At 36.7% G+C, this 24,311-nt stretch overlaps 1 protein-coding gene across 1 annotated transcript in view; it reads right to left on the bottom strand.

The window, feature by feature from the left end:
- Window positions 1-2,768: 2,768 nt before the first annotated feature.
- LOC121377784 (dyslexia-associated protein KIAA0319-like protein) overlaps window positions 2,769-24,311 on the bottom strand; it is a 103,870-nt gene continuing 82,327 nt past the window's right edge. Inside the window, exons 17-25 of the mRNA XM_041505872.1 lie at window positions 23,229-23,380; window positions 18,645-18,783; window positions 17,666-17,736; window positions 15,258-15,361; window positions 13,001-13,146; window positions 12,186-12,308; window positions 9,210-9,306; window positions 7,525-7,619; window positions 2,769-5,021 (exon numbers count right to left, since the gene is read on the bottom strand). Of these exons, the coding sequence (XP_041361806.1) occupies window positions 4,867-5,021; window positions 7,525-7,619; window positions 9,210-9,306; window positions 12,186-12,308; window positions 13,001-13,146; window positions 15,258-15,361; window positions 17,666-17,736; window positions 18,645-18,783; window positions 23,229-23,380 (1,082 nt within the window). The 3' untranslated portion in view covers window positions 2,769-4,866. The remainder of the gene's footprint in view (window positions 5,022-7,524; window positions 7,620-9,209; window positions 9,307-12,185; window positions 12,309-13,000; window positions 13,147-15,257; window positions 15,362-17,665; window positions 17,737-18,644; window positions 18,784-23,228; window positions 23,381-24,311) is intronic.

Here is a 24,311-nt window from a genome sequence, read left to right as displayed (position 1 = left end):
CTAGTACATTTTTAAAATCACTGATCCCATGGCTAGTGGATTTAAGTAAAATTTTAGAAGCCCTGATATATTTGTTGACACCCAATAGCCGATGTATTTTTCGTGCTGGGGTGTCGTTAAACATTCATTCATTCATTCATTCATTGCCCGATACATTTAACTATTAGATGTTTTAGAATAGGAAGGTGGTCTCTTAGAACAGCTACATGTAGATGGTTGTTTAATACAGGTCAGTTAGTTTTCTTATTTCATATATGATTGGCCTGTGGCCGATTAAATAAGAAAAGCAACTGCTTTATACAAATCAAATAGCTTTACTCGTAATTGTAACAATGGAAAAAGGAATTGTAACAATGGAAAAAGGAAGGAAAACTCTATTAACATGCCCAAATCCATGAAGGTTCAGGCACATCCATCCTGGGCATGAGTTCCCATTTGTGCCAGATCTCTTGTCCAGGACAGAAAAGTGGAAAAAATTATGGGATCTATTTATTGTTGGTAGTTATGTTTTTACCAACGGTATAGTTATATATATAGGTTCTTCAAGTTGTCCTGTTTAACACATTTAACTATACAGAGTATAATGTAATTGTAACGGTGAAAAAAAGTATGGGTTCTATTTATTACTGGTAGTTATGGTTTTACTACTGGTAGTTATGTAGTTTCCTCAAGTGGTCGTGTACTTACACAGATTTAACGAAACAGAGTTACCACATTTGAATAATTAAATTAAATAATTTAAATATAAAACAAATGGATACAGAATTCGAACACATCACATATAAAATTATTGTAAATTTAACAGCACTTATTAAATGATAACAGGTAAGATACAACAACTGTATTTACTTTTCTGGTTTTTATAAATACCACATTGAGAGAATACACACACAGACACACACACAGAAGATACATTGTACATTTTTATCACATTACTTTTACACTCTGCAACCAGTGGTTTTAAAAACAATTAATATTATATTTATCACATTAACTTCTACAAAGAAAAAATAGTCATGACAAATTTGTTTTAACACGCTATTTGTCAAGTATATTATGAAATAAATTTGTCAATTTAAAGGGATATACTCTAGTTTTTAAACACTAAGGTATATTTTGCACTATTAGAGCCGTTTATGATAACTGAAATCAGACATTGCTATCATATTATAATCTCACGTTAATTATGTAAATATTATGTGTGGGATCAATCAATTAATTTGAATTTATTTATAACAAATAAATGTAAAAATAGCAAAATACATGTAGGTCATATATATGCAACTTTGAGAGCACAACTTTAATTTACACACGTATGTGTGATTTTTTTGTGTAATAATCTAACATTTGATTACGTGACGGTGACTATTTCAACAAGTGAGTAAATCTACCTTCAACAATTAATTTTTTTTTTTTTTTTTTACAACTTTTAAATACATGTACGGTAGTAGTAGTTGATCTTATTATTAAACAATTACAAATTTATTTATTTTTTAAATAAAACACTCAACAGCTGTTAAGTAAATATTGGTCAAACTCACGGACACAACATTTGTAATACTTTCATAACACTGGCATCGCTAAATACTTTCATCAAACGACATGTACATGTATGTTATTATATACTGTTAACAAATGAGCTACGTAACAAATTATTTTAGGGTATACATATTCAGTTTTTTGGAACAGAGAAATAATTATGCGGGCAACAAGTAATTCATTGAGCAAACAAAACCAGAATGGCACAACGTGCTGTAAAATGAGAATTAATTAAGTTGACACAGTATAACGATACTATTAATTTTATTAATTACAGGCCATCATCCTCAAACAAAGCTTAGTGTCAGTAAACCTTATAAAACATTTTCATCAATCATTATTTTATTTTTATTTTTATATCATACCATAAAAATAGACTGACGATGAAAAGAAAGTATACGTAAACCAGTCTAAACATGATCACACCGAGGACCTAATATTTATCCAATTTAAAGTTTGTTTTGTTTAACAACACCACTAGAGCACATTGATTTATTAATCACCAGCTATTGGAAGGACTGTGAAAAATGTCCGGTTTTGGGGAATTCTGGTTAACAGACGGTCCGGTTTTAAGAGGTTTCAATGTATGAACACAGGTAAACCCAATATTTACACATCTGGAAACGTCATACTTCACCAACAACAGTATGTGGGTAAAATGTGCAATTTCACATATATATATTTTAGTATACTTTCTTTTAATTGTCAGTATATAATTATTTTAAAAATATTATACATGTACGGAAAATATAGCAAACAGAAACAAAGATGTTACAGAAAAAAATAACCTCAAGATAGTCTTGCTAATAATATCAGTAGATTGAACACAACATTCCTGAGTTTGCTGCAATTTTTAACTTTTTAACGATTGTATTTACATATCAAATATATTTTTATGCATAAAATATCACTGGCTGCATATTAAATGTGTTTCTGATCGTTCTAATATTTATACTAGGTTAAATTTAATTTTATTTCCTAAAATAATTTTTTTCTCGTACATATGAAATTATTTGAAGACAAAATCCAGTTTTGGCTTCTTACAAATATTAAGACGACCAGAAACACATTGAATATACAGACACCGATATTCTAAACAAGAAAATATATTTAATATGTAAGTTTAATTGTAAAAATATTTTATTAGTCGGAAACATCTTACAATGCAGAAAACTCAGGAATGTCCCTTTAATGAACAGAGTTCAAGACTTGTACATGGGGAGCATGGGGAGCATGGGATGGAGTAAGAATCTAACTGAAAAAAAAGAGAAAAAGAAAACTTTATTTACCGCAAACCCCTCTTATTTCAGGTTTAGTATGGTCCATTACAAATGATTCACAAAAAAAATAATGTAATTTGAGCAAAACAAAATAGATAAATAAAAACAGAAAGCATAATCATGTATACATAACGAACTGTAACTGCAACTTTTCTTGCATTTGATGAAAAAAAGCATCGTCATTTCAGTCGACAAAAGCATCGGACTTTAATTTACATGTACATACTAATTTGAAGATTAAACAATTATATGTCATGCAACAATAACATTTTTTGCAGTTATGGTATTTGGAAATTCAAATGTCTTCCCGATTCTTGCATTGCAGTTATTTCCCTTTGAAGAATTTTTCATATTTGATAAAAGTACCGGTATATAAACAAAAATATCCAGCAATGACCATTCTCTACTGATGAATTGGTTCAATCTACTGCAGTCCAGTAGTAACTGATTGATTATCTCCCTTGATGCAGCATAATTCCTTTTCAGTCCACTGCAGTTGTCTCTCTTGAACTATCTTCTTTATTTCTTTTCCTGTAGGTTCGCATTCCACTCTAAAAATAACAGGTCTACTTCTTACCCTCATTACCAGTAAGAATGCAAAATAGGAATGAAAAACATTTTAACACACAATTTCCCTGAAATAAATATTCAAAACACCAGATTTCTTATGAGAATAACATTCAAATAACTGGAATATAATTGAAACAATGTCTAGCCTGACTGTAAAAAAACATCAATTCGTGTAATCACTTCATATTTACAAGCTGCATTTCCAAGGAAGTGGATTTTCCACTCTGGGCTGCACTTAGTTGGCCCCATTTCCAGACTCATTTTCCACAAAGAATCACGCAAGTTTTAATATCTTAATCCACAACCATTGAGAATAATTCTTGTCATGTGAATACTAGCTGCTTCCAACAAACAGGATACACACACAGAATCAAGAATTGCTGTCACACGAAATCCATATCTTAAATTTGTACATCAGTGTTTATTAAGACATTCTGATTTAGGGCTCAATCCTCGCTGATTCTTTCACATTCACATTTCATTCACCCCCACCAGTAATCACTAGCAAGCATTCACATCGAAGTGGGGGGAGGGGGCACTAAGAAATGCCACCCCCCTCCCCCTCCCATCAGTCAAGATAATGTATTGCTCCTCATCCTCATAAGTTAAAAATCAAATTAACATACACCTGGTTTCACCACTGTCAGTCATCTTCCGGTTCCCACTCCTGTCCAGGACTTAGTCATTTACGAAGTCAAAGATTCAGCCTGGATGGGCGTGCTTGTACCTTCTTGGATACTGGTACATTAATGTAGTTACCATACTCTTCTGACACCAATGTAAAATATTCACATAAGATTGTCAATTGTAACTCTCCACTGATTTCATTTTCTACATTCAGCAGACATTATGCGCCGAATTTACAAAGCCTGAATAAAGTCTTACACACATGTAACTACATATATTTACAATACTTAAACACCTGTGTTTAAGAAAAAAAATACAAGACTTTGTAAATTCGGCCCCATTTGTTTGTTTTCTATGGTCAAGAGATAAAAATATAAACTTTGCTGTTTGTTGGGTTTTTTAGTCACAGAAAACATTTGAGTATCAATCTTAAACTCTTTCTTTTATCCTCTTCCTTCTCGTTCCCCTGCATTCTGCTATTATTTCAAATCTGTGGGTTTCAATTGTTTGAAGAGCATAAACATATATCATTTCTGTTATCCGGTTTCCTTTTAATTATTTAGCAGAAACAAACAGTTCTTAAACCAAGGTGGTTAATTCTCAAATCCGTCTTTTAATTCCACATGTTGTTACTTGTAGCACATATGAAACACTCTGTAGTATAGTTTGCCGATATCATATTTACACATTAAAACACCTTTAACGAGGTCAACAAGAAAATATAATTTATCATCTGTGATGCTCCTAGAATAAGGGAGGGATTTCCAGAGAACACTCGCTGGTTGTAGATCCATTGTTAATACTTTTGTTTTTTTGTTTTATTTGCCTTTATGCCCAGCCGTGGTAACCGTTATGTTTTTAATTTAGTTCGGAAGTGTTGTTTTGACAGTCCATTCAGTGGTTTCGATATATGTCCATTCGTCTTTTTATGATTAATGAACAATGTTTCTTCCTCACTGCTAAAGTCCGACTCGGAAATCATGACGCTGCTATTCTGAAATTTGCCTGAAAATAAAACAAAACTCAAATGTTAAAAAAACCCAGATAGTACATTACAAAGGTCACTTCAATCAAAGATGCAGCAAGGGATCTTTTATATAAACTTTCCCACAGACAGGACATTACATGCCACAGCATCTGACAAGAAAAAGGGGCTTGGCCCAGTGGTTAAGCACTCACCTGATGCATGGTTGGTCGATTGCATAGGGGCAGGATGTCTAGCCCAGTTGTAAAGTGCTTGTTTGCCGTGCATTCAGTCTGGGATCGATCCCCATCGGTGGGCCCATTGGGCTATCTCTCATTCCAACCAGTGCACTACAACTGGTACATGTATATCAAAGACTGTGGTATGTACTATCCTCTTTGTGGGATGGTGCATATAAAAGATCCATTGCTACTAATGGGAAAATATAGTGTGTTTCCACTCTAAGATTATATGTTAGAATTACCAAATGTTTGACATCCAATAGTCAATGCTTAATAAATCATTGTGCTCTAGTGGTATTGTTAAACAAAACAAACTTGGACATGGAAAAATGTTTTAATGACAGCAAGATACCATAAACGTTGAAAAGCTGTTGTTTGTATAATATTATGTGAAATTTTTGTTATTACATACATGTACATGCATATGAATGTTAACGAAAGTGAATGGATATTGTGCATCTTATTTTTACATTTTATTATTTTTGCTTCATAAACTACTCATTGAACGGAGTCAACTCAAAATAAAATAAAATATTACAAAACAGCCCTAAAAACATAGCATGTTTCAATGTGCAGTGTCGTCGTATTTTAACCTGCTAAATAAAAAATGCAACAAAGATTCTGGCATTCGTAAATCCTTGACATGTCAACATTCCATTTTGTTTTTCATTTTGGATTTGTTTTTTCAAATATCATTATTTTCAAGGTGTTCTGAATGACAAATTCTTTCTTTTTTTTCTTTTTATTCTAGGCAGATTCCTGTTTTTAAGGGAATGCAGGAAGGAAGGAAATGTTTTATTTCACGACGCACTCAACACATTTTATCCACCGATGGATATCGATCCTAGACCGACCGCGCATCAAGAAGAAGGAAATGTTTTATTTGACGACGCACTCAATATATTTTATTTACAGTTATATGATGTCGGACATATGGTTACGGACCACACAGATATTGAGGGAGGAAACCCGCTGTCACCACTTCATGGCTTTTCTTTTTGATTAGCAGCAAGGGATCTTTTATATGCACCATACAATAGACAGGATAGCACATACCACAGCCTTTGATATACCATACGTGGTGCACTGGCTGGAGCAAGAAATAGCCCAATGGGGATCCCAAACCGACCGCGCATCAAGTGAACACTTTACACTGGGCTACGTCTCGCCCTTCACCGCGCATCAAGTGAACACTTTACGATTGGGTTACGTCTCGCCCTCCACCGCGCATCAAGGGAACACTTTACCACTGGGTTACGTCTCGCCCTCCACCGCGCATCAAGGGAACACTTTACCACTGGGTTACGTCTCGCCCTCCACCGCGCATCAAGCGAACACTTTACCACTGGGTTACGTCTCGCCCTCCACCGCGCATCAAGCGAACACTTTACACTGGGTTACGTCTCGCCCTCCACCGCGCATCAAGCGAACACTTTACCACTGGGTTACGTCTCGCCCTCCACCGCGCATCAAGTGAACACTATACTACTGGGTTACGTCTCGCCCTCCACCGCGCATCAAGTGAACACTTTACCACTGGGTTACGTCTCGCCCTCCACCGCGCATCAAGCGAACACTTTACTACTGGGTTACGTCTCGCCCTCCACCGCGCATCAAGTGAACACTTTACTACTGGGTTACGTCTCGCCCTCCACCGCGCATCAAGCGAACACTATACTACTGGGTTACGTCTCGCCCTCCACCGCGCATCAAGCGAACACTATACTACTGGGTTACGTCTCGCCCTCCACCGCGCATCAAGCGAACACTATACTACTGGGTTACGTCCCACCCCTTTAAGGGAATGAATGCATGTTTAACAACGCCCCAGCACGAAAAATACACTGGCGATTGAGAGTCAAAGGTTAAATATATGAACGTTTAACAAAAGCGTTTGTTTTGTTTAACGACACCACTAGAGCACATTGATTTATTAATCATCGGCTATTAGATGTCAAACATTTTGGTCATTTTCACATATAGTCTTAGAAAGGAAACCAGCTACAGTTTTCCATTAGTAGCAAAGGATCTTTTGTATGCACCATCCCACAGACAGGATAGTACATACCACAGCCCTAGCTACACGAGTTGTGGGCCACTGGCTGGAATGAGATATAGCCTAATGGGCCCACCAACAGGAATCGATTCTACACAGACCACGCATCTAGCAAGTCCTTTACCACTGGGCTACGTCCTGCCCCATTTGTAAAGAAAGCAGGGTAAAATATTAGCAGAATCTTCTCATTGGAGGTCGATTTACCAGTTAAACAGCGAGTGCCACAAGCTCGGTGATCTCGATTACCTTTTGGCATCAGCTCTAATTTATGTTTGTCTTCGTCATCCGATTCCTCTCTTAACAAGGAATACCGGTGTCTCTTCCGACTCTTTAACCTACATCTGGAAACACAAAACAAACAAAATTAGAATTGTTTTTCTTTTTACATATTTAAAGGCACAGTTACATAGCAGCTTGCTTACTAAATTGCTCAACAAAATAAAAGTACTGATCGGTGCATTATATTTACACAGTTTGTATTATTTTAATTTTATATCAAAAGGACAGAATGCCTGTAGTAATTATAATTTCTTCCTTCATTGGAAAATATCACTAATTAATTAATATCTTCTTCTGCGTTCAAACTATAGTTGATCATGCTTTAGATTTGGAGTCCGGTTGTGGTAATAAAAAACGCTGTCTCTGTCAAGTCTTCTTTAGAACTCCAAAGCTTGACAGCCAGTGTTGGTCCGTTCAGCCAGTGCTTTATCCTGGCTTCATTGTAGAGGGGGCAGAATTGCAGCATGTGCTCTGGGGACTGTGGTCCTGTTTGACACGGACATTCATCAGTGTCTGCCAGTTTCAGGCGGTACATATGGGATCTGAGATGGCAGTGACCGCTTCTTAGCCTGAAAATGGTTGTCTCTTGGTATCTCTCCAGATGATGAATTGGATCCTTGGTTGTAGCGCGGGTGCATCGGAACTTTCTCTTAATTATGGTTTTTGTCTCTCTGATGGAGATTGGATGATTTGGCTGTTCCATTGTAATTAATATAGTTTTGGCAATTACACTTGAATAGTCACAAACTAATTTTTTTTAAAAACAAACAGATGGAACAATCAGACAAAGTCACTTCTCTTAAAATAATAATTACGATGTCTTCTGCTCCCCCATGTAATCAATTTGGAACACCCTAAGCCTTATATATTGTGAGCAGACGGACAGTTCTGTTGTGTTAACTTCTTAATGCCTAGATCACATTAGACGACGCCACTCAACTGAATGGTTGCGTCACGTCATGAGCCACGACCCATTCACATTATACGATGGTCGAGTCAAATGCTGTTGTGCCAACTAAAAATCAGTTGCAGGTAACTGGTTTTCCAATACATACAACAAGAACAACTCAACAGCAGTTTCACTTTTATGTTGATTTGGTAATGTGATTACAAGCATTAAATTTATACAAATGTTATTATTTTAATTTCATGTTAAAAGGATACAACCAATTTATTTATTATTGCTTTAAAAAAAAAAAAAAAAAAAAAAAAAACATTAATTCCTTCTACTTGAAAATATCACCATTTAAACTGTTATACATTTATGTTATCTTTGACAGAGTGATCACAAGCATTTTAGTAATACAATTTCTGTTATTTTAATTTCATGTTAAATGAAAACAACCATTTCATTAAATCATAATTTCTCAACTTTCTTCTACTTGAAAGTATCATCAATTAAACATTTATAAATAGTTTTATGCTATCTCTGTCAAAATACACAAGCAATTTATTTATACATTTTTTATTTATACATTTTTTATTATTTTAGTTAAAAGAAAACTAACATTTTATAAAATAATAATTTCCTAAATTCCTTCTACTTGAAAGTACATGTATTATCAATAAAACTTTTATATTTTAATGTTATCTGTGGCAACGTAATCACAAGAATGTGTCACTAGAAACTATTTTAGTTCTGATGTACTAACCTCTTAGATCGTAGACAGCAGATGATGCCCCACACTGCACCAGCGATCGTTACTATGGCAACAAAGCAGACAATCACAACATAAAGAATACTCCAATCTAAAAAAACAAAAGAAAGATAATTAAATTACAGAAAATAGAAAATATTATTCACAAAATAACTAAATATTATTGTAGGCCAAATGCAATGCCCACAATAACCAAATCCAAAATTGGGAGCACACGTATACGTGCATCATAATTATTTTAATCCAACTTACATAACTTCCATCTTAACCCAACCTACACAGAAGAAAGGAATGATTTATCTGTATTTACTGACGTATTCAAGACATTTTAATTATGGTCAAATGGCACTGAATATACCGTTAAGGACGACATAGATAATGAGAGTAAAAAGAAGCTGTCGCCATGCAAGGAGCTATTCTTTCCAATTAACAGCAAGGGATCTTTTATACGAAGCATCCCACAGACAAGACAGACATACCATAGCCTTTTGTCACACCATTTGTGGAGCACTGGCTGGCACAAGAAATAGACCAATGGGCACTCCAATGGGATCGATCCTAGACTGATTGTGTATTCTACGAGTGCATTTATACTGGGCTACGGTCGTCCCACCCACTCAACCTATATAATGCCAAATCAGCCCATGCAACCTAAATACATTCTATATTAGCCAAACCTACACACATTCTATTTTAGCCCAACATGAATATGCAAAATATAGCTTTGTGGCAAAAACTATAAAATGTTATAATATAATATTGTATCAAGGTTATGTTCCTTGTAAAATAAAATTGTCCTTCATCAAGAGATTGTCATGGTGCATACAACAAAGGGACATAACTCTTTATGTTTATTGGTTATATTTGGACAAAAAAAGAAAACATTTTGAGTTTTTTCACATGTAATGCCAGTCTTGATGGCATAATAGTCAAACCACTGGTGCCGTGTTGCAATGGGGGTTGAGCAATGGCTACCAATTTTCCTGCTTTCCAATGTATCACAAACTGGTCTATCTCTCACCTCCAGTTCAACCTCTATCACACATGTACAAACACCACAACCTCCAGTTCAACATCTATCACACATGTACAAACACAACAACCTCCAGTTCAACCTCTATCACACATGTACAAACACAACAACCTCCAGTTCAACCTCTATCACACATGTACAAACACAACAACCTCCAGTTCAACCTCTATGACACATGTACAAACATAACAACCTCCAGTTCAACCTCTATCACACATGTACAAACACAACCTCCAGTTCAACCTCTATGACACATGTACAAACACAACAACCTCCAGTTTAACCTCTATCACACATGTACAAACACAACAACCTCCAGTTCAACCTCTATCACACATGTACAAACACAACCTCCAGTTCAACCTCTATGACACATGTACAAACACAACAACCTCCAGTTTAACCTCTATCACACATGTACAAACATAACAACTTCCAGTTTAACCTCTATCACACATGTACAAACATAACCTCCAGTTCAACCTCTATCACACATGTACAAACATAACAACCTCCAGTTCAACCTCTATCACACATGTACAAACATAACAACCTCCAGTTCAACCTCTATCACACATGTACAAACATAACCTCCAGTTCAACCTCTATCACACATGTACAAACATAACAACCTCCAGTTCAACCTCTATCACACATGTACAAACATAACAACCTCCAGTTCAACCTCTATCACACATGTACAAACATAACCTCCAGTTCAACCTCTATCACACATGTACAAACATAACAACCTCCAGTTCAACCTCTATCACACATGTACAAACATAACAACCTTCAGTTCAACCTCTATCACACATGTACAAACAAAACAACCTCCAGTTCAACCTCTATCACACATGTACAAACATAACAACCTCCAGTTCAACCTCTATGACACATGTAGAAACACAACAACCTCCAGTTCAACCTCTATCACACATGTACAAACATAACAACCTCCAGTTCAACTTCTATCACACATGTACAAACACAACAACCTCCAGTTCAACCTCTATCACACATGTACAAACATAACAACTTCCAGTTTAACCTCTATCACACATGTAGAAACACAACAACCTCCAGTTCAACCTCTATCACAAATGTACAAACATAACCTCCAGTTCAACCTCTATCACACATGTACAAACATAACCTCCAGTTCAACCTCTATCACACATGTACTAACATAACAACCTCCAGTTCAACCTCTATCACACATGTACAAACATAACAACCTCCAGTTCAACCTCTATCACACATGTACAAACATAACCTCCAGTTCAACCTCTATCACACATGTACAAACATAACAACCTCCAGTTCAACCTCTATCACACATGTACAAACATAACAACCTCCAGTTCAACCTCTATCACACATGTACAAACAAAACAACCTCCAGTTCAACCTCTATCACACATGTACAAACATAACAACCTCCAGTTCAACCTCTATGACACATGTAGAAACACAACAACCTCCAGTTCAACCTCTATCACACATGTACAAACATAACAACCTCCAGTTCAACTTCTATCACACATGTACAAACACAACAACCTCCAGTTCAACCTCTATCACACATGTAGAAACACAACAACCTCCAGTTCAACCTCTATCACACATGTACAAACATAACAACCTCCAGTTCAACCTCTATCACAAATGTACAAACATAACCTCCAGTTCAACCTCTATCACACATGTACAAACACAACAACCTCCAGTTCAACCTCTATCACACATGTACAAACACAACAACCTCCAGTTCAACCTCTATCACACATGTACAAACATAACCTCCAGTTCAACCTCTATCACACATGTACAACCATAACAAACAAAAACTGTGGGCATACAATCTTTGGGGCAAACTAATTTGGGGACGGAAATTACTGGTACTCATACAGACTGGTGTAAGTTATACTACTGACCACAGTTGCTCTCTTTCTGGAAGAATAATGCCTTGACGAAGTTCTGCATCCAAAACGCTTCACACACACACAGCTTAGACCGGTGATCACAGTGTCCATGTCCCGAACAGTTGTTCTGACAAACTGAAATCATATTACAGTAATACCATGGTTACTAAATTTTCATTGCCCACCTGAATATTCTTACTACCTGTACTTTAAAAAAAGCATATTATGTTAAATGACAAAATGACAATCATTCCCCATCTAAAAATAATTAGAGAGAGAGAGAGAGAGAGAGAGAGAGAGAGAGAGAGAGAGAGAGAGAGAGAGAGAGAGAGAGAGAGAGAGAGAGAGAGAGAGACAGAGACAGAGACACAGAAGGGGGTACAGTGCACTTTCAAAGACAGGACAAAATATGCTTCTGAAGTACGAGTAGTGATGCTCGAGATTATGAAATAAAACACGTCCATTGAGGGTGATCGATCCTACGACCCCACACAGTTCAGATGAGCATGCTATCACTAAGCTACATCCCAGCCCTCAACTAGGAAAGACAAGGCCCGGGATGTGGAGATGGACAGCAAATTAAAGAACTTGAAAGACAGGAGGAGTTGCCGTCATCTTTGGAAACATAATACTATATCTCGCCTTTTTACTTCGTAAAAAGCGAGACAATAAAAGCCAAAATGATAAACTGAAACCTCTATAGCACAGACGAGGACTGGGATATGGAGGTGGACAGCAAAAGAAGTTAAAAGACAGGAATATCTGCCTCATGACTGGATAACAAGAAGTTGTGTTGAATAAAACATAGACAAGAGACTGAGACTGACCGACTGTGTCGAGCCGGATGATCGGGTAGTCGACGACGGACGACTCGGAGATGAGTTTCTTCTTTAGAATCTTCAACACGTCGACGCCCGTCCACACCCTCACGTCCTCCTTCAGCTTCAGCTTCACCAGGAACATTATGTGCAGGCTGAAACACAGGGAATCAATGATAAAGTTGGTTTCGTTTCACAACACCACCAAAAGAGTACATCGATTAATTCGTCTGTTTCATGTCAAATATTTGGTAATATATTATGATTACATTTAAGACCAATTATGTGCAGACTGAAATGCAGGGGATCAAAGATCAAAGTTTATTTTGTTTAACAACACTGCAAGAGCGCATCAATTAATTTATCCAGGGCTAGCCCTGGCACCAGACAAATTCGCCAGTTGCAAATTTTTAAAGCAGTTGGCAAATTTTATTTTAATTTGTCGAAAACATTTCATGTAAAAATTGACATTTTTTAGAAAATAACTGTTGATTTCTGCAATTTTTGAAGTTTAATAGACAACTTGGCGAATTATTTTTCTCACACCGAGCTAGCCCTGTTATCTATTGCATATCAAATATTTGGTAATATACACATGTACACATGTACAATGTCATGTATTCTAATTATATATTTTTTTTAAATAATTTTAAATTAACAAATTTTATTTTTTCGTAATACACATTGCGATCAATATTCATAGATATAACTACATGTATAAACCAGGTTTTAATGATCAAGGACTTAAAAAGTTTGTTAAACACAAAAACTTAACATTGGAACTAAAAGCAGAAGTTAACATTGTCGTCACCACTGTCCAAAAAGTAATACCCGTACCTCTATTATGCCTTTTTCACTTTGTCAAGACAAGACAATAAACTGATTAAAATAAAAATGATATTTTTCTTTGCATTGACACTAACAATTCCATTATACTCTGCAGTGATGTCAGTAAGAATAGATATAATAATCAGGTTGATACTGAAGACAAAGAAAGATGTGATTTCATTGGTTTATCTTAAATATTAACAATATAAATTAATAATAAGCTAATATTAACTAATCAGAAACAAGTTTACAAATGCATAATAGAAAAAGAAAGAAAGAAATATTTTATTTAAGGACACACTTAACACATTTTATTTACGGTTATATGGCGTCAGACATATGGTTAAGGACCACACATATTGAGAGAAAACCCGCTGTCGCCACTTCATGGGCTACTCTTTTTGATTAGCAGCAAGGGATCTTTTATATGCATCATCCCAAAGACAGGGTAGTACATACCACGGCCTTTGATATACCAGTTATGGTGCACTGGCTGGAGCGAGAAATAGCCCAATGGGCCCACCGACAGGGATCGATCCCAGACTGACCGCACATCGAGCGCACGCTTTACCACTGGGCTACATCCTGCCCGCTAAATGCATAATGATATAATTTTCTCCCATCCCTAGCCATGCAAGACAGGCATATTCTATGACATCAGCCCATGCGGAATAAATCAGTCTTGCATGACCACGTGACTTCTATTGTTTGAGCTGATATTAATATTGGGTGACATCACGTAAAGGGCAAAATAATGCAAGGAATGCTTTTTATATTTCATAAAAACAAGGAAACCTGCTGTCATAATAAAATTATACTATCATTTTCGGTTTATACTTTTAGTATAAATCATTTTTGGGTACGATCTTTTCAATGGTTATGATTATTTTATTGTAAGATAAAAAAATAAAAAATGTAGGTTTTTCACGTTTTCCCAAAATGCTTGTTTTTCATCTACTGGATTGGAGAAAAATAATCCTCCATTATGTATCCATGTGGAACAGGGCTATTCCACCCTCGGATACATAATATGACAACAAATTATGTACCCTCAGGTAGAATAGCCCTGTCCCACATGGACACATATGAAGGATTTTTTTAGTAACAGGGTTGTGAACATGTGAAAATTAGATTGTAAAATATCAACATTCAGTCAGGATGCATTTACTCTTTGTAATTCTATACCCAGTGACAAATTATTATGAAATGCATTAAACAATATCAGTGCTAGCTCCGGGTTAGCAGAACATTTTGCCAAATTACTTGCTAAACTTCAAAAATATCATTTATTTCATGAAATTATTAGGCCAAATTAAATTTAAATTTGCCAACCCTATTTGAAATTCACACTTGGCGAATTTGGCAAGTGCCAGAGCTAGCCCTGAATATGTATGTCCGAAACATCCAGAGCCAAACGACTTTTAAACTGGTTACTCACTATCCAGTAGACGGGTCCTGGGTCAACTGCCGGATGTTGACGATGGTGCTGCCATCTGTTGACGACTTGTGAAGCAACAGCTGTAGTGTGTTCACCAAACTCTCCTATGCAGAGAAACATTAACATTTTGAAAATATTTTTTTTCTTCCAAAATATCTCAAATCTAATTTCATTAATTTTGTACAACCAATGATTATGTAGTTATTACAGGCCCATAGCCAGGATTTTGAGAGGGGGGTTGTCATTTAGGCGCGAAGTGCTTGAGTTGCTTAGGGGGGGTCAGGGGGCATATTGAAAAAATAGACCACCAGTAGGGGGGTCGGTCCCCCCCCGACATCCCCACTGGCTACGAGCCTACATTAAATGCAGATCTGGTTTCGAGCTTTAACGTTATGACACCTGTGATGGCATTAAATGGACATTCCTGAATTTGCAGCATTGTAAGATGTTTCCGACTAATAAAATATTTCTACGATTAAACTTACATATTATATTAAATATATTTTCTTGTTTAGAATATCAGTGTTTGTCCAAACTGGATTTTGTCTTCAAATAAGTTCATACGTAAGAAAAAATTATATTTTAGGAAATAATATTAAATTTAACCTAGTACAAATATTAGAACGATCAGAAACACGTTTAATATACAGCCACTAATATTTTATGTAGAAAAATATATTTGATATGTAATTACAATCGTTAAAAAGTATCTGTTAGTCGATATCATCTTAAAAATTGCAGCGAACTCAGGACTGTTCCTTTAAAGATTTCAGTCCACAACCCCTGCAATTAAAAAAAATTTCCACGGAAAAAAACATGTTGTGGAAAAAAAATACTTAATAGTCCATTGCTGGGGCTGGGCCCATTTCGAAGCAATCTTAGCCTACGAAATCGTAAAATCATCGTAAGCTATGACGTCACTATGGAGTGTGCTGTAGTGACGTCACACTCTACGATGGTTTTACGATTTCATAGAGCTAAGATGACTTCATAGGTCAGGATTGTGATACCCATGTAAAAATAAAAGCTGAAATTATCTTTTAAAAGGTGAAACCTCTATACTACATGTATACCCAGGGGTGCAGAAATGGAACATATTTCACTAGCTCGCCAGACCAGAACCAACTAAAATTAACTAGCCCGCAATAATTTCTACTAGTCCGCCAGTCTATAGAATAATATATTATTAATAATATTATAATATACAGTGTCTCCACTTCAAATATTATATATATAGATATATTGACAAAACATTAAGAACACCTGGTAAGTGATCAACATCACGTGGCAAACAAAATTTAAAAAAAACCAGATCGCTCGTCGGACTGGTAGTTGCATTTTTTAACTCATCCGTCAGAATTTTTATTTGCATTTGGCGAACGTGTGACTACTTTCTGCACCCCTGTATACCTACATAAAGGTAATTTTTCAGCATTTTAGATTCAATGTAATCTACTTTCATGAGAATAATTTTACACAAAAGAAGCTGAAATGAAATAAAAACCTGAAACATCACATCTCTTTTACATGTATAATAATAAGGTTTTATAAAAACAAACTCAGGCCCCATTCTTAAAAACAAAATTTAAAATATACACTTCATTAGGCACTATATAATAGAAAGGAAAGGAAATGTTTTATTCAACGACGCACTCCTATATAATAGAGGGCAGAGACTTTTAACATGGCAACATGATATGAACATATATTAATGTATATAATTCAAGTCTGGAGACTCAGTCTTTACTAAAGTAGGAAACAGACTTACTAACGATAATACTAAAAGTTCATATTTTATTTTGAAAACCTTATTTGGTTCTTAAACATTAATCCTCAATGAGACAAAGTTTGTTTTGTTTAACGACACCACTAGAGTACACTGATTAATTAATCATAATTATTGGATGTCAGACATATGGTAATTATGATTCGTGGTCATCAGAGGAAACCCGCTACATTTCTCCACTGGCAGCAAGGGATCTTATATATGCACTTTCCCACAGACAAGATAGCACATACCACAGCCTGTGACCAGTTGTGGTGCACTGGTTGGAATGAGAACAAAATCCAGTCAGTTGAATGGATCTGCCGAGGTGGTTTGATCTTATAATGCAAGTACCCCAGGCGAGCGCTCAACCGACTGAGCTAAATCCTCTGCCCCACCCTCCCTCCCAATAAGACAAAGTATCACAGTGACTATAAAATGACATCATTCGATGTTTCCCGACTAAGTTTTTTTCACTGTTCATCGAGAAATGAACAAACTTGCATTGCTATGGCTGGAACAATAGGATGACATAAAATTGTAATGTAACAGAAATTAATTATACCTCACCGACCATAAAAGAAATAACAGACAATCCTTAACTAACTGTCAAGCTCAGAATATTCTTATTGATGTACTGTACCTTGTTCTCCTGAGTGAAGTGTTTGATATCAGCGTTCATCACTATCTCCAACAAGTCCTTCACGTGCGGGTCTGTTCAAAGAAAAACAAACACAGCTGTTGGGTTGCACACCACCATTCACTTTTGCATGCATTTCAAGACAATTTCTACGTCAGAGTATATTCTGTGAAAATTACTACATTTTTTCTAATGCTGCAAGGGATCTTTTATATGCACTTTCCCACAAAGGAAAGCACATATCATGACCTTTGACCAGTTGTGGTGCACTGGCTGGAATGAGAAAAAACTCAATCAGTTGAATGGATCCACTGAGGTGGTTTGATCTTGCGACACAAGCACCTCAAGCAAGCAATCAACCGACTGAGCTAAATCCCACCACAAGCAAGTGCTACAGTATTAAACAATATGTAACGGTTCATCATTTTACGTATGGTCTAGTAGGAAATTTTTATGGGGTGTGTTCATTTTTTGTTTTTATACATTTTAAGCGGTCCTTAATTGGGCACGATAAATGGCAGGTATTGATGATAATGATGATCATAGAGCTTGGTGCATGTACAGACATTTCATTTCGGTTTCCATGCTAATGCTTATGCACAGCTTCTGTACTGTGACTTCAGTGGACTTAATTTGGTCTGAGTTTGGAGTTTTCCTTCTCCTAGGAGAGTTTCCTTACTAGGATTCTGAGCCTCTCCAGCCCAGTTTTGATTTTGGAGTTTGCTTCTCTTAGACAGTGGTCTTTCTTGACTCACGTCATCTGTCTGTTTATCTGGTCCATATTAGTCTAGTCTCTACTCTTTGACCAGTCCAGCTTGGGTGACCCTACCAGGAGCCGATGCTCCAGCTGGCATAGCTCTTAGAGTCATTGAGACATGCAAACTACCTCACCACATCAAGGAATGGACCATGAGATAGACAGGTATCAACTAGAAGTCGGAGTCTTTGAAGAAACTAAGAGAAATACTGTTGGCTGACGTACCTTCTTTAACTATGACCGAGGCAGTGTCGATAGCACTCAGCCCCTCGGCGTCCATTACCCGTAATTCGAACGTGTATCGCCCCGTTATCATGTTAACCAGCTGTAAAACTGCTGAGTGGTCAGAGCCGTTAACAATATCCTGAAATACGGCAAAACAAAACACATTTCATTCAACAACAACAAAATTAATTTATTAATCATTGGCTATTGGATGTCAAACATTTGGTAATTCTGACATATATTCTTAGAGAGAAAATCTGCTTCATTTTTACCATTAGCAGCAAAGGATCTTTTATATACACCATCCCACAGACAGGATAGCACATACGATGGCCTTTGATATACCAGTCGTGGTGCATGTACTGGCCGGAATGAGAAATAGCCCAATGGGCCCACTGATGGGGATCGATCCTAGACTGACCGCACATTGGGTGAGTTCTTTACCACTGGGCTACGTCCTGAACTTTCATTCAGCATGCAGTTTGTAACACAAACATGTTATATAAGGTAACTAAATAAGTAGAGCTGGGCGGTATACCGTATGTACCATTCGATATCGGTATCATGTCAATACTGATTTACTGTACCGAGCATATTTCAAAATACCGAAATTTCAGTATTGAAAAATGTTATCCGCCATTTAGTAAAGCAATAACAATATATCTGACGAACGCAAAATAGCTGAAAGGAAGAGAGAGATGAGGGCCTTGTATGTGGAATTTAATTTTATTTAGATGAAATTAACGAGTGAGACTTAACTCAGGCATACCTAAAATACCACTTGATATCGGTATCGGTATTGTTTCAATACTGAATACCGTAACGATACCGAGGTAAATCACCCAAAATAATTATGATAGCGAACCTGGAATTTCAATACCGTCCAGCTCTATAAATAGGAATTGTTTGTAATTTTTGTGTGAATTTAGCGATGTAAAAAAAACTGGATAAAATTGCGTAGCATAGCATACACATGTAGCGATTTTATACAAAAGTTGGGATTTTTATACTATAAATTCTTTAAAAATTACAAACAATTTTTATAATTACAAACAATTTAACACAACTTATTTCATTAAAAATACACATAAATCAGTTTCTAAGATCATTTGTTGACCTTTTTTTACACTCTAACCTTCAAACTACTGCAAATCATAAAATATTAGCAATATTAAAATTTAGCGAAATCCAAATAAGTAAGTGACATATTAGCGACATAGAACTTTTATTGAGGTCATCATATCAGAAACTAAAAAAACAAATACAGTCAAACCTGCTTTGGCGGCTACCTCTATACGACAGCCACCTGTCTGTGACGGCCACTTCCAGGTTCCCCCAACTCAATTTACAGTTTTATGTAAAATTACATCATAGTGACCAAGCAATGACACAACCAAAAAGTTAAATAAACTTTAATAACTGAAATAATACGGAACAATATTTATTTCACATTGCCTTTAGTCCTACCCATAATACACACCCACGAATACACCACCCTACTGTACTACGAGAGTGGATACCAGCTGTAAACAAGGCATAGTTGGAGGGAGATAACTCTGGTAGGCTACAGAAGTTCATCGATAGAGTGTTCGTCATGACTACGTTCCCGCGAACCGGTAACTGTTCCGCGCCCGCAATACAATGGAAACTGTCTATTGTGAAAATGTGAGAACACGTCGTTTCCACTTCTTCCTGTAACCACGACTTGAATACCGACCACGACTCTGATATCATGGGTTATAGTTAGTACTAGGTGTTGCCACGGCCGAAATGGTTGCCGCGTTCCGTAGTTGTTCCAGAGATTGAGATGAAAACATACTTGTGTTGGTTTGTAACACTCGAAAAAATTGAGAAGTTGTCGGGTCTAACTGTCCTTGAACTATAATTGCTGCATGTTCATCTTGCAAGTACTTAGCGTGAGCTTTCAGTACCACTAACAGACTTTCTAAGTCAAATGAAAAATCATTGTTGGTGTTACCGTCAATTTGACCAACAATTTTTAACGCAGTTTCCATATAGCGTGCCGACTTGCAAATGTTATTAAATAGAGGTCTGTCAGTAGCTTTTACACCACATCTACTGTCGTTTAGTTTTAAATTAGTTTTAAATCAGATGGCAATCTAATGCATTGCAAAGAATCCGTAATCGATTGGAATTCACCTTGCAAATCTGTTAACGTTGCTTGGTTCACAACGACATCCCTTGGTTGGGCCGGAGTGATACCGCCATCTTCCCGCGAACGTCGTTCGCACTGAAATGATTCCGTACCAGTGACGTTGTTTTCAAGGTGAAATTGTTTACTAAAAACTTCTTCTAAAGATTGTTGGCATGCATTTAAAGCATCCAGCCTGTTTTCTATACGCGAAAGTACTTCTGTAATGTTATTTTTTTCTGACATTGCCAAGTGTGTCTGCTCGCAGGAATGCACAGAGCTAAGACTGCTGGGAAGCAACTATGACATCGCTCCCACAATATGACGTTATTGCTTGGTCACATGACTACACATATTTTACCTCTATATGACAACCACCTGCAGAACGCGGCCATCGGCCACTTTTTTTAACCACAAAGGGTAAATGGACCTGTCTATGGCAGCCAAAAAATACAATTGGAAACCTGGCCGCAAAATTTAGTGACAGATTTCTTTGTTCTTTCGGTCACTTTGTTTCTTCAAGTTTATTATATAGGTGTGCATAAACACATACTTTGATATGTGAGCAATATTTTAATCTTCTGAATACTGAAGTTAACAAAACTAGGAAAACATAAAGCAAGTGTTTGCTTAGAGGTACTTAGCGGCAAACGGTAGATCAGTGAAGTTAGTGATGTGTGCTGTTACTCCTAATTACCCTTATCCAATAACATCGGTTTTATCACCAAACACAGTTGTTCAGACATATTGTCACCTGGAGTTAAACATGCCAACTCTCGAAGTTATTAAATATAGCTACATATGGGTTTTTTCGACATTAGTTTCTAAAATGCCTCCTGAAGTTCGTAAGCTGGTCCCTTAACATTGGAACAGAGGATAGATGTTATTAAAAAATCAGAGAAAGATAAACTCAGTGCTAGAAAAATTGCAGAACAATTTGGAGTAGGTAGAACTCAAAGTGATGGAATTCTGAAGCTAGAATAAATGTCAACGGTCCGTTGATTAAGGAGAATGCATTAGAATTTGCTGTGGATTTGGGTGTAGACAATTTCAAAGCATCAAATGGCTGGCTGGAATCATTCAGGCATAGACACAACATTGTTGTAAGTACACTGAGCGGCAAGAGAGGTGATGTAAGTGACACGGCGTTTGAAAGAAAGAAATGAAAGAAATGTTTTATTTAACGACGCACTCAACACATTTTATTTACGGTTATATGGCGTCAGACATATGGTTAAGGACCACACAGATTTTGAGAGGAAACCCGCTGTCGCCACTACATGGGCTACTCTTTCCGATTAGCAGCAAGGGATTTTTTATTTGCGCTTCCCACAGGCAGGATAGCACAAACCATGGTCTTTGTTGAACCAGTTATGGATCACTGGTCGGTGCAAGTGGTTTACACCTACCCATTGAGTCTTGCGGAGCACTCACTCAGGGTTTGGAGTCGGTATCTGGATTACAAATCCCATGCCTCGATTGGGATCCGAACCCAGTACCTACCAGCCTGTAGACCACTACACCACCAAGGCCGGTACACAGCGGTTGAGGATTGGAAAACCAAATTGCCAGCAATGTGTATTTTAAATTGTGTTCTTTGACATTTTGTTTTTATTATATAATAAAAATTGATGTAGGTGCATTGGTGGTGGTGGTGGTGGCGGCGGCGGTGGTGGTGGTGGTATTTAATTGTTACACCTTATGCTACCTCTATATGATGGCCACCTGCCTATGGCGGCCATTTTTCAGTGGTCCCGTGAGTGACCACCATAGACAGGCTGGACTGTAAGTTTAAGTTGTAGGATCAGCTGAAATAATGTTTTTGATGATTATTGACATTAAGCACCATAAAAACAACTTACATTTAGTAGAAAATTGCGGTAATGTGCATCCTTACTATAACTATTGTTGTCTGCTATCCTGTTGGTTTAATCAATAGTATGTAACCATTGTTGTGTCTTCAGTTAATCAAGACAAAACAATCGCATAAATGTTTTGTTGGAACAGTCCATTGTACATCTCTTTAAATCTTCATTTTATGTTCACTAAGATTTCCTGACTTACAGTATTTAAAGGCATATTGTCACAGATCACTGACCTATTAAATGGCCTAACAAAATATCATCTGAAAAACAAATATTTGTGATTTGTCCCTAAATGTACTTAATTTAACCATCTACGTAACCATTAATTAATTAATATTAATTATTAATATTTTGTAAAAATAACTGAATTACGGCAATGGTCCATAATTCAAAAACTAAAATTGCCGAGATGCTTAACATGGATTTCACTACATCATGTTCAGTTAAGGTGATGTGAAAGCTAGTTTTGGTTTCCCAAAATTAACATCATTTTAATTTATTATCAATTTTGAGAGAAATAAGGCATTTAAATCCTTGACAGTATGCCTTTAATAATGGCAGACTCACCCCAGCAGCAAGACTTTTCTCGTCTCTCGTCCACCGGTAACTGATGATCTCTCGGTCATCTTCAGACTTGGAGCCATCTAGTGAGATGAACTTCAAGGGGAGATAAACGACCCTGTCTCCTCCAGCATTGGCCACCGGAGGCTTGTTTTGATCTAACAGGAGAGGAAAGGAAAGGCATGTTTAACAGCACCCAAGCACATTGTCTCCTCAACAGCCAGTTAATCATTATTATTATTATTTTTTTAAATTAATTATGAGAGAGGAAGGAAATGTTTTATTTAGCGACACTCTCAACCCATTTTATTTATGGTGTCGGGCATATGGTTAAGGACCACACAGATATTGAGAGAGGAAACCCGCTGTCGCCACTTCATGGGCTACTATTTTCAATTAGCAGCAAGGGATCTTGTATAGGCATCATCCTATAGACAGGATAACACATACCACGGTCTTTGATATACTTGCCGTGGTGCACTGGCTGAAGCGAGAACTAGCCCAATGGGCCCACCGATGGGGTCGGTTCCAGACCGATCGCACATCAAGCGAGCGCTTTACCACTGGGCTATGTCCCGCTCCCATGAGAGAGAAGAATTAAGCCTGCAGCTAGCTGCCACATAGTTTACCCCTTCTTAACAGCAGCAAGGGATCTTTTATATCCACTTTGCCATAGGAATGACAGAATATACCATGACGTTTAATATAGTACCAGAGTTCATACACTTGTAGTGAAATGAAATTTCAGGGTTTTCAAGGACTATTTTTTGTCAAAATTTCAAGGAGTTACCAGGATTATTTTCGCCAAATTACCATGGATATTTAATACCCAGTTTGGGACCATACTTGTACATAAGGGATGTACACCACATAAAAATTAAAATAATTAAATCTACACATATTGCACACCCTTGTATAAAATTGGATATCAATTCTATCACCTCCCCATACTCTTAGTATTATATATTGAATAAATAACAAATGGTATTGGACAAAGTAGATTTTTAAAAAGTTTTCTATAATATTTCAGCACATGTATCGATTTTCCAGTATATTCAAGGACTTTCCAGTATCCCCCCCCCCCCCCCC

This window comes from Gigantopelta aegis, chromosome 7, assembly GCF_016097555.1.
Source record: "Gigantopelta aegis isolate Gae_Host chromosome 7, Gae_host_genome, whole genome shotgun sequence".
In the NCBI taxonomy this organism is placed as follows: domain Eukaryota; kingdom Metazoa; phylum Mollusca; class Gastropoda; order Neomphalida; family Peltospiridae; genus Gigantopelta; species Gigantopelta aegis.
Note: the sequence above shows the minus strand (reverse complement) of the source record. Positions and strands in the feature narration are given on the sequence as shown.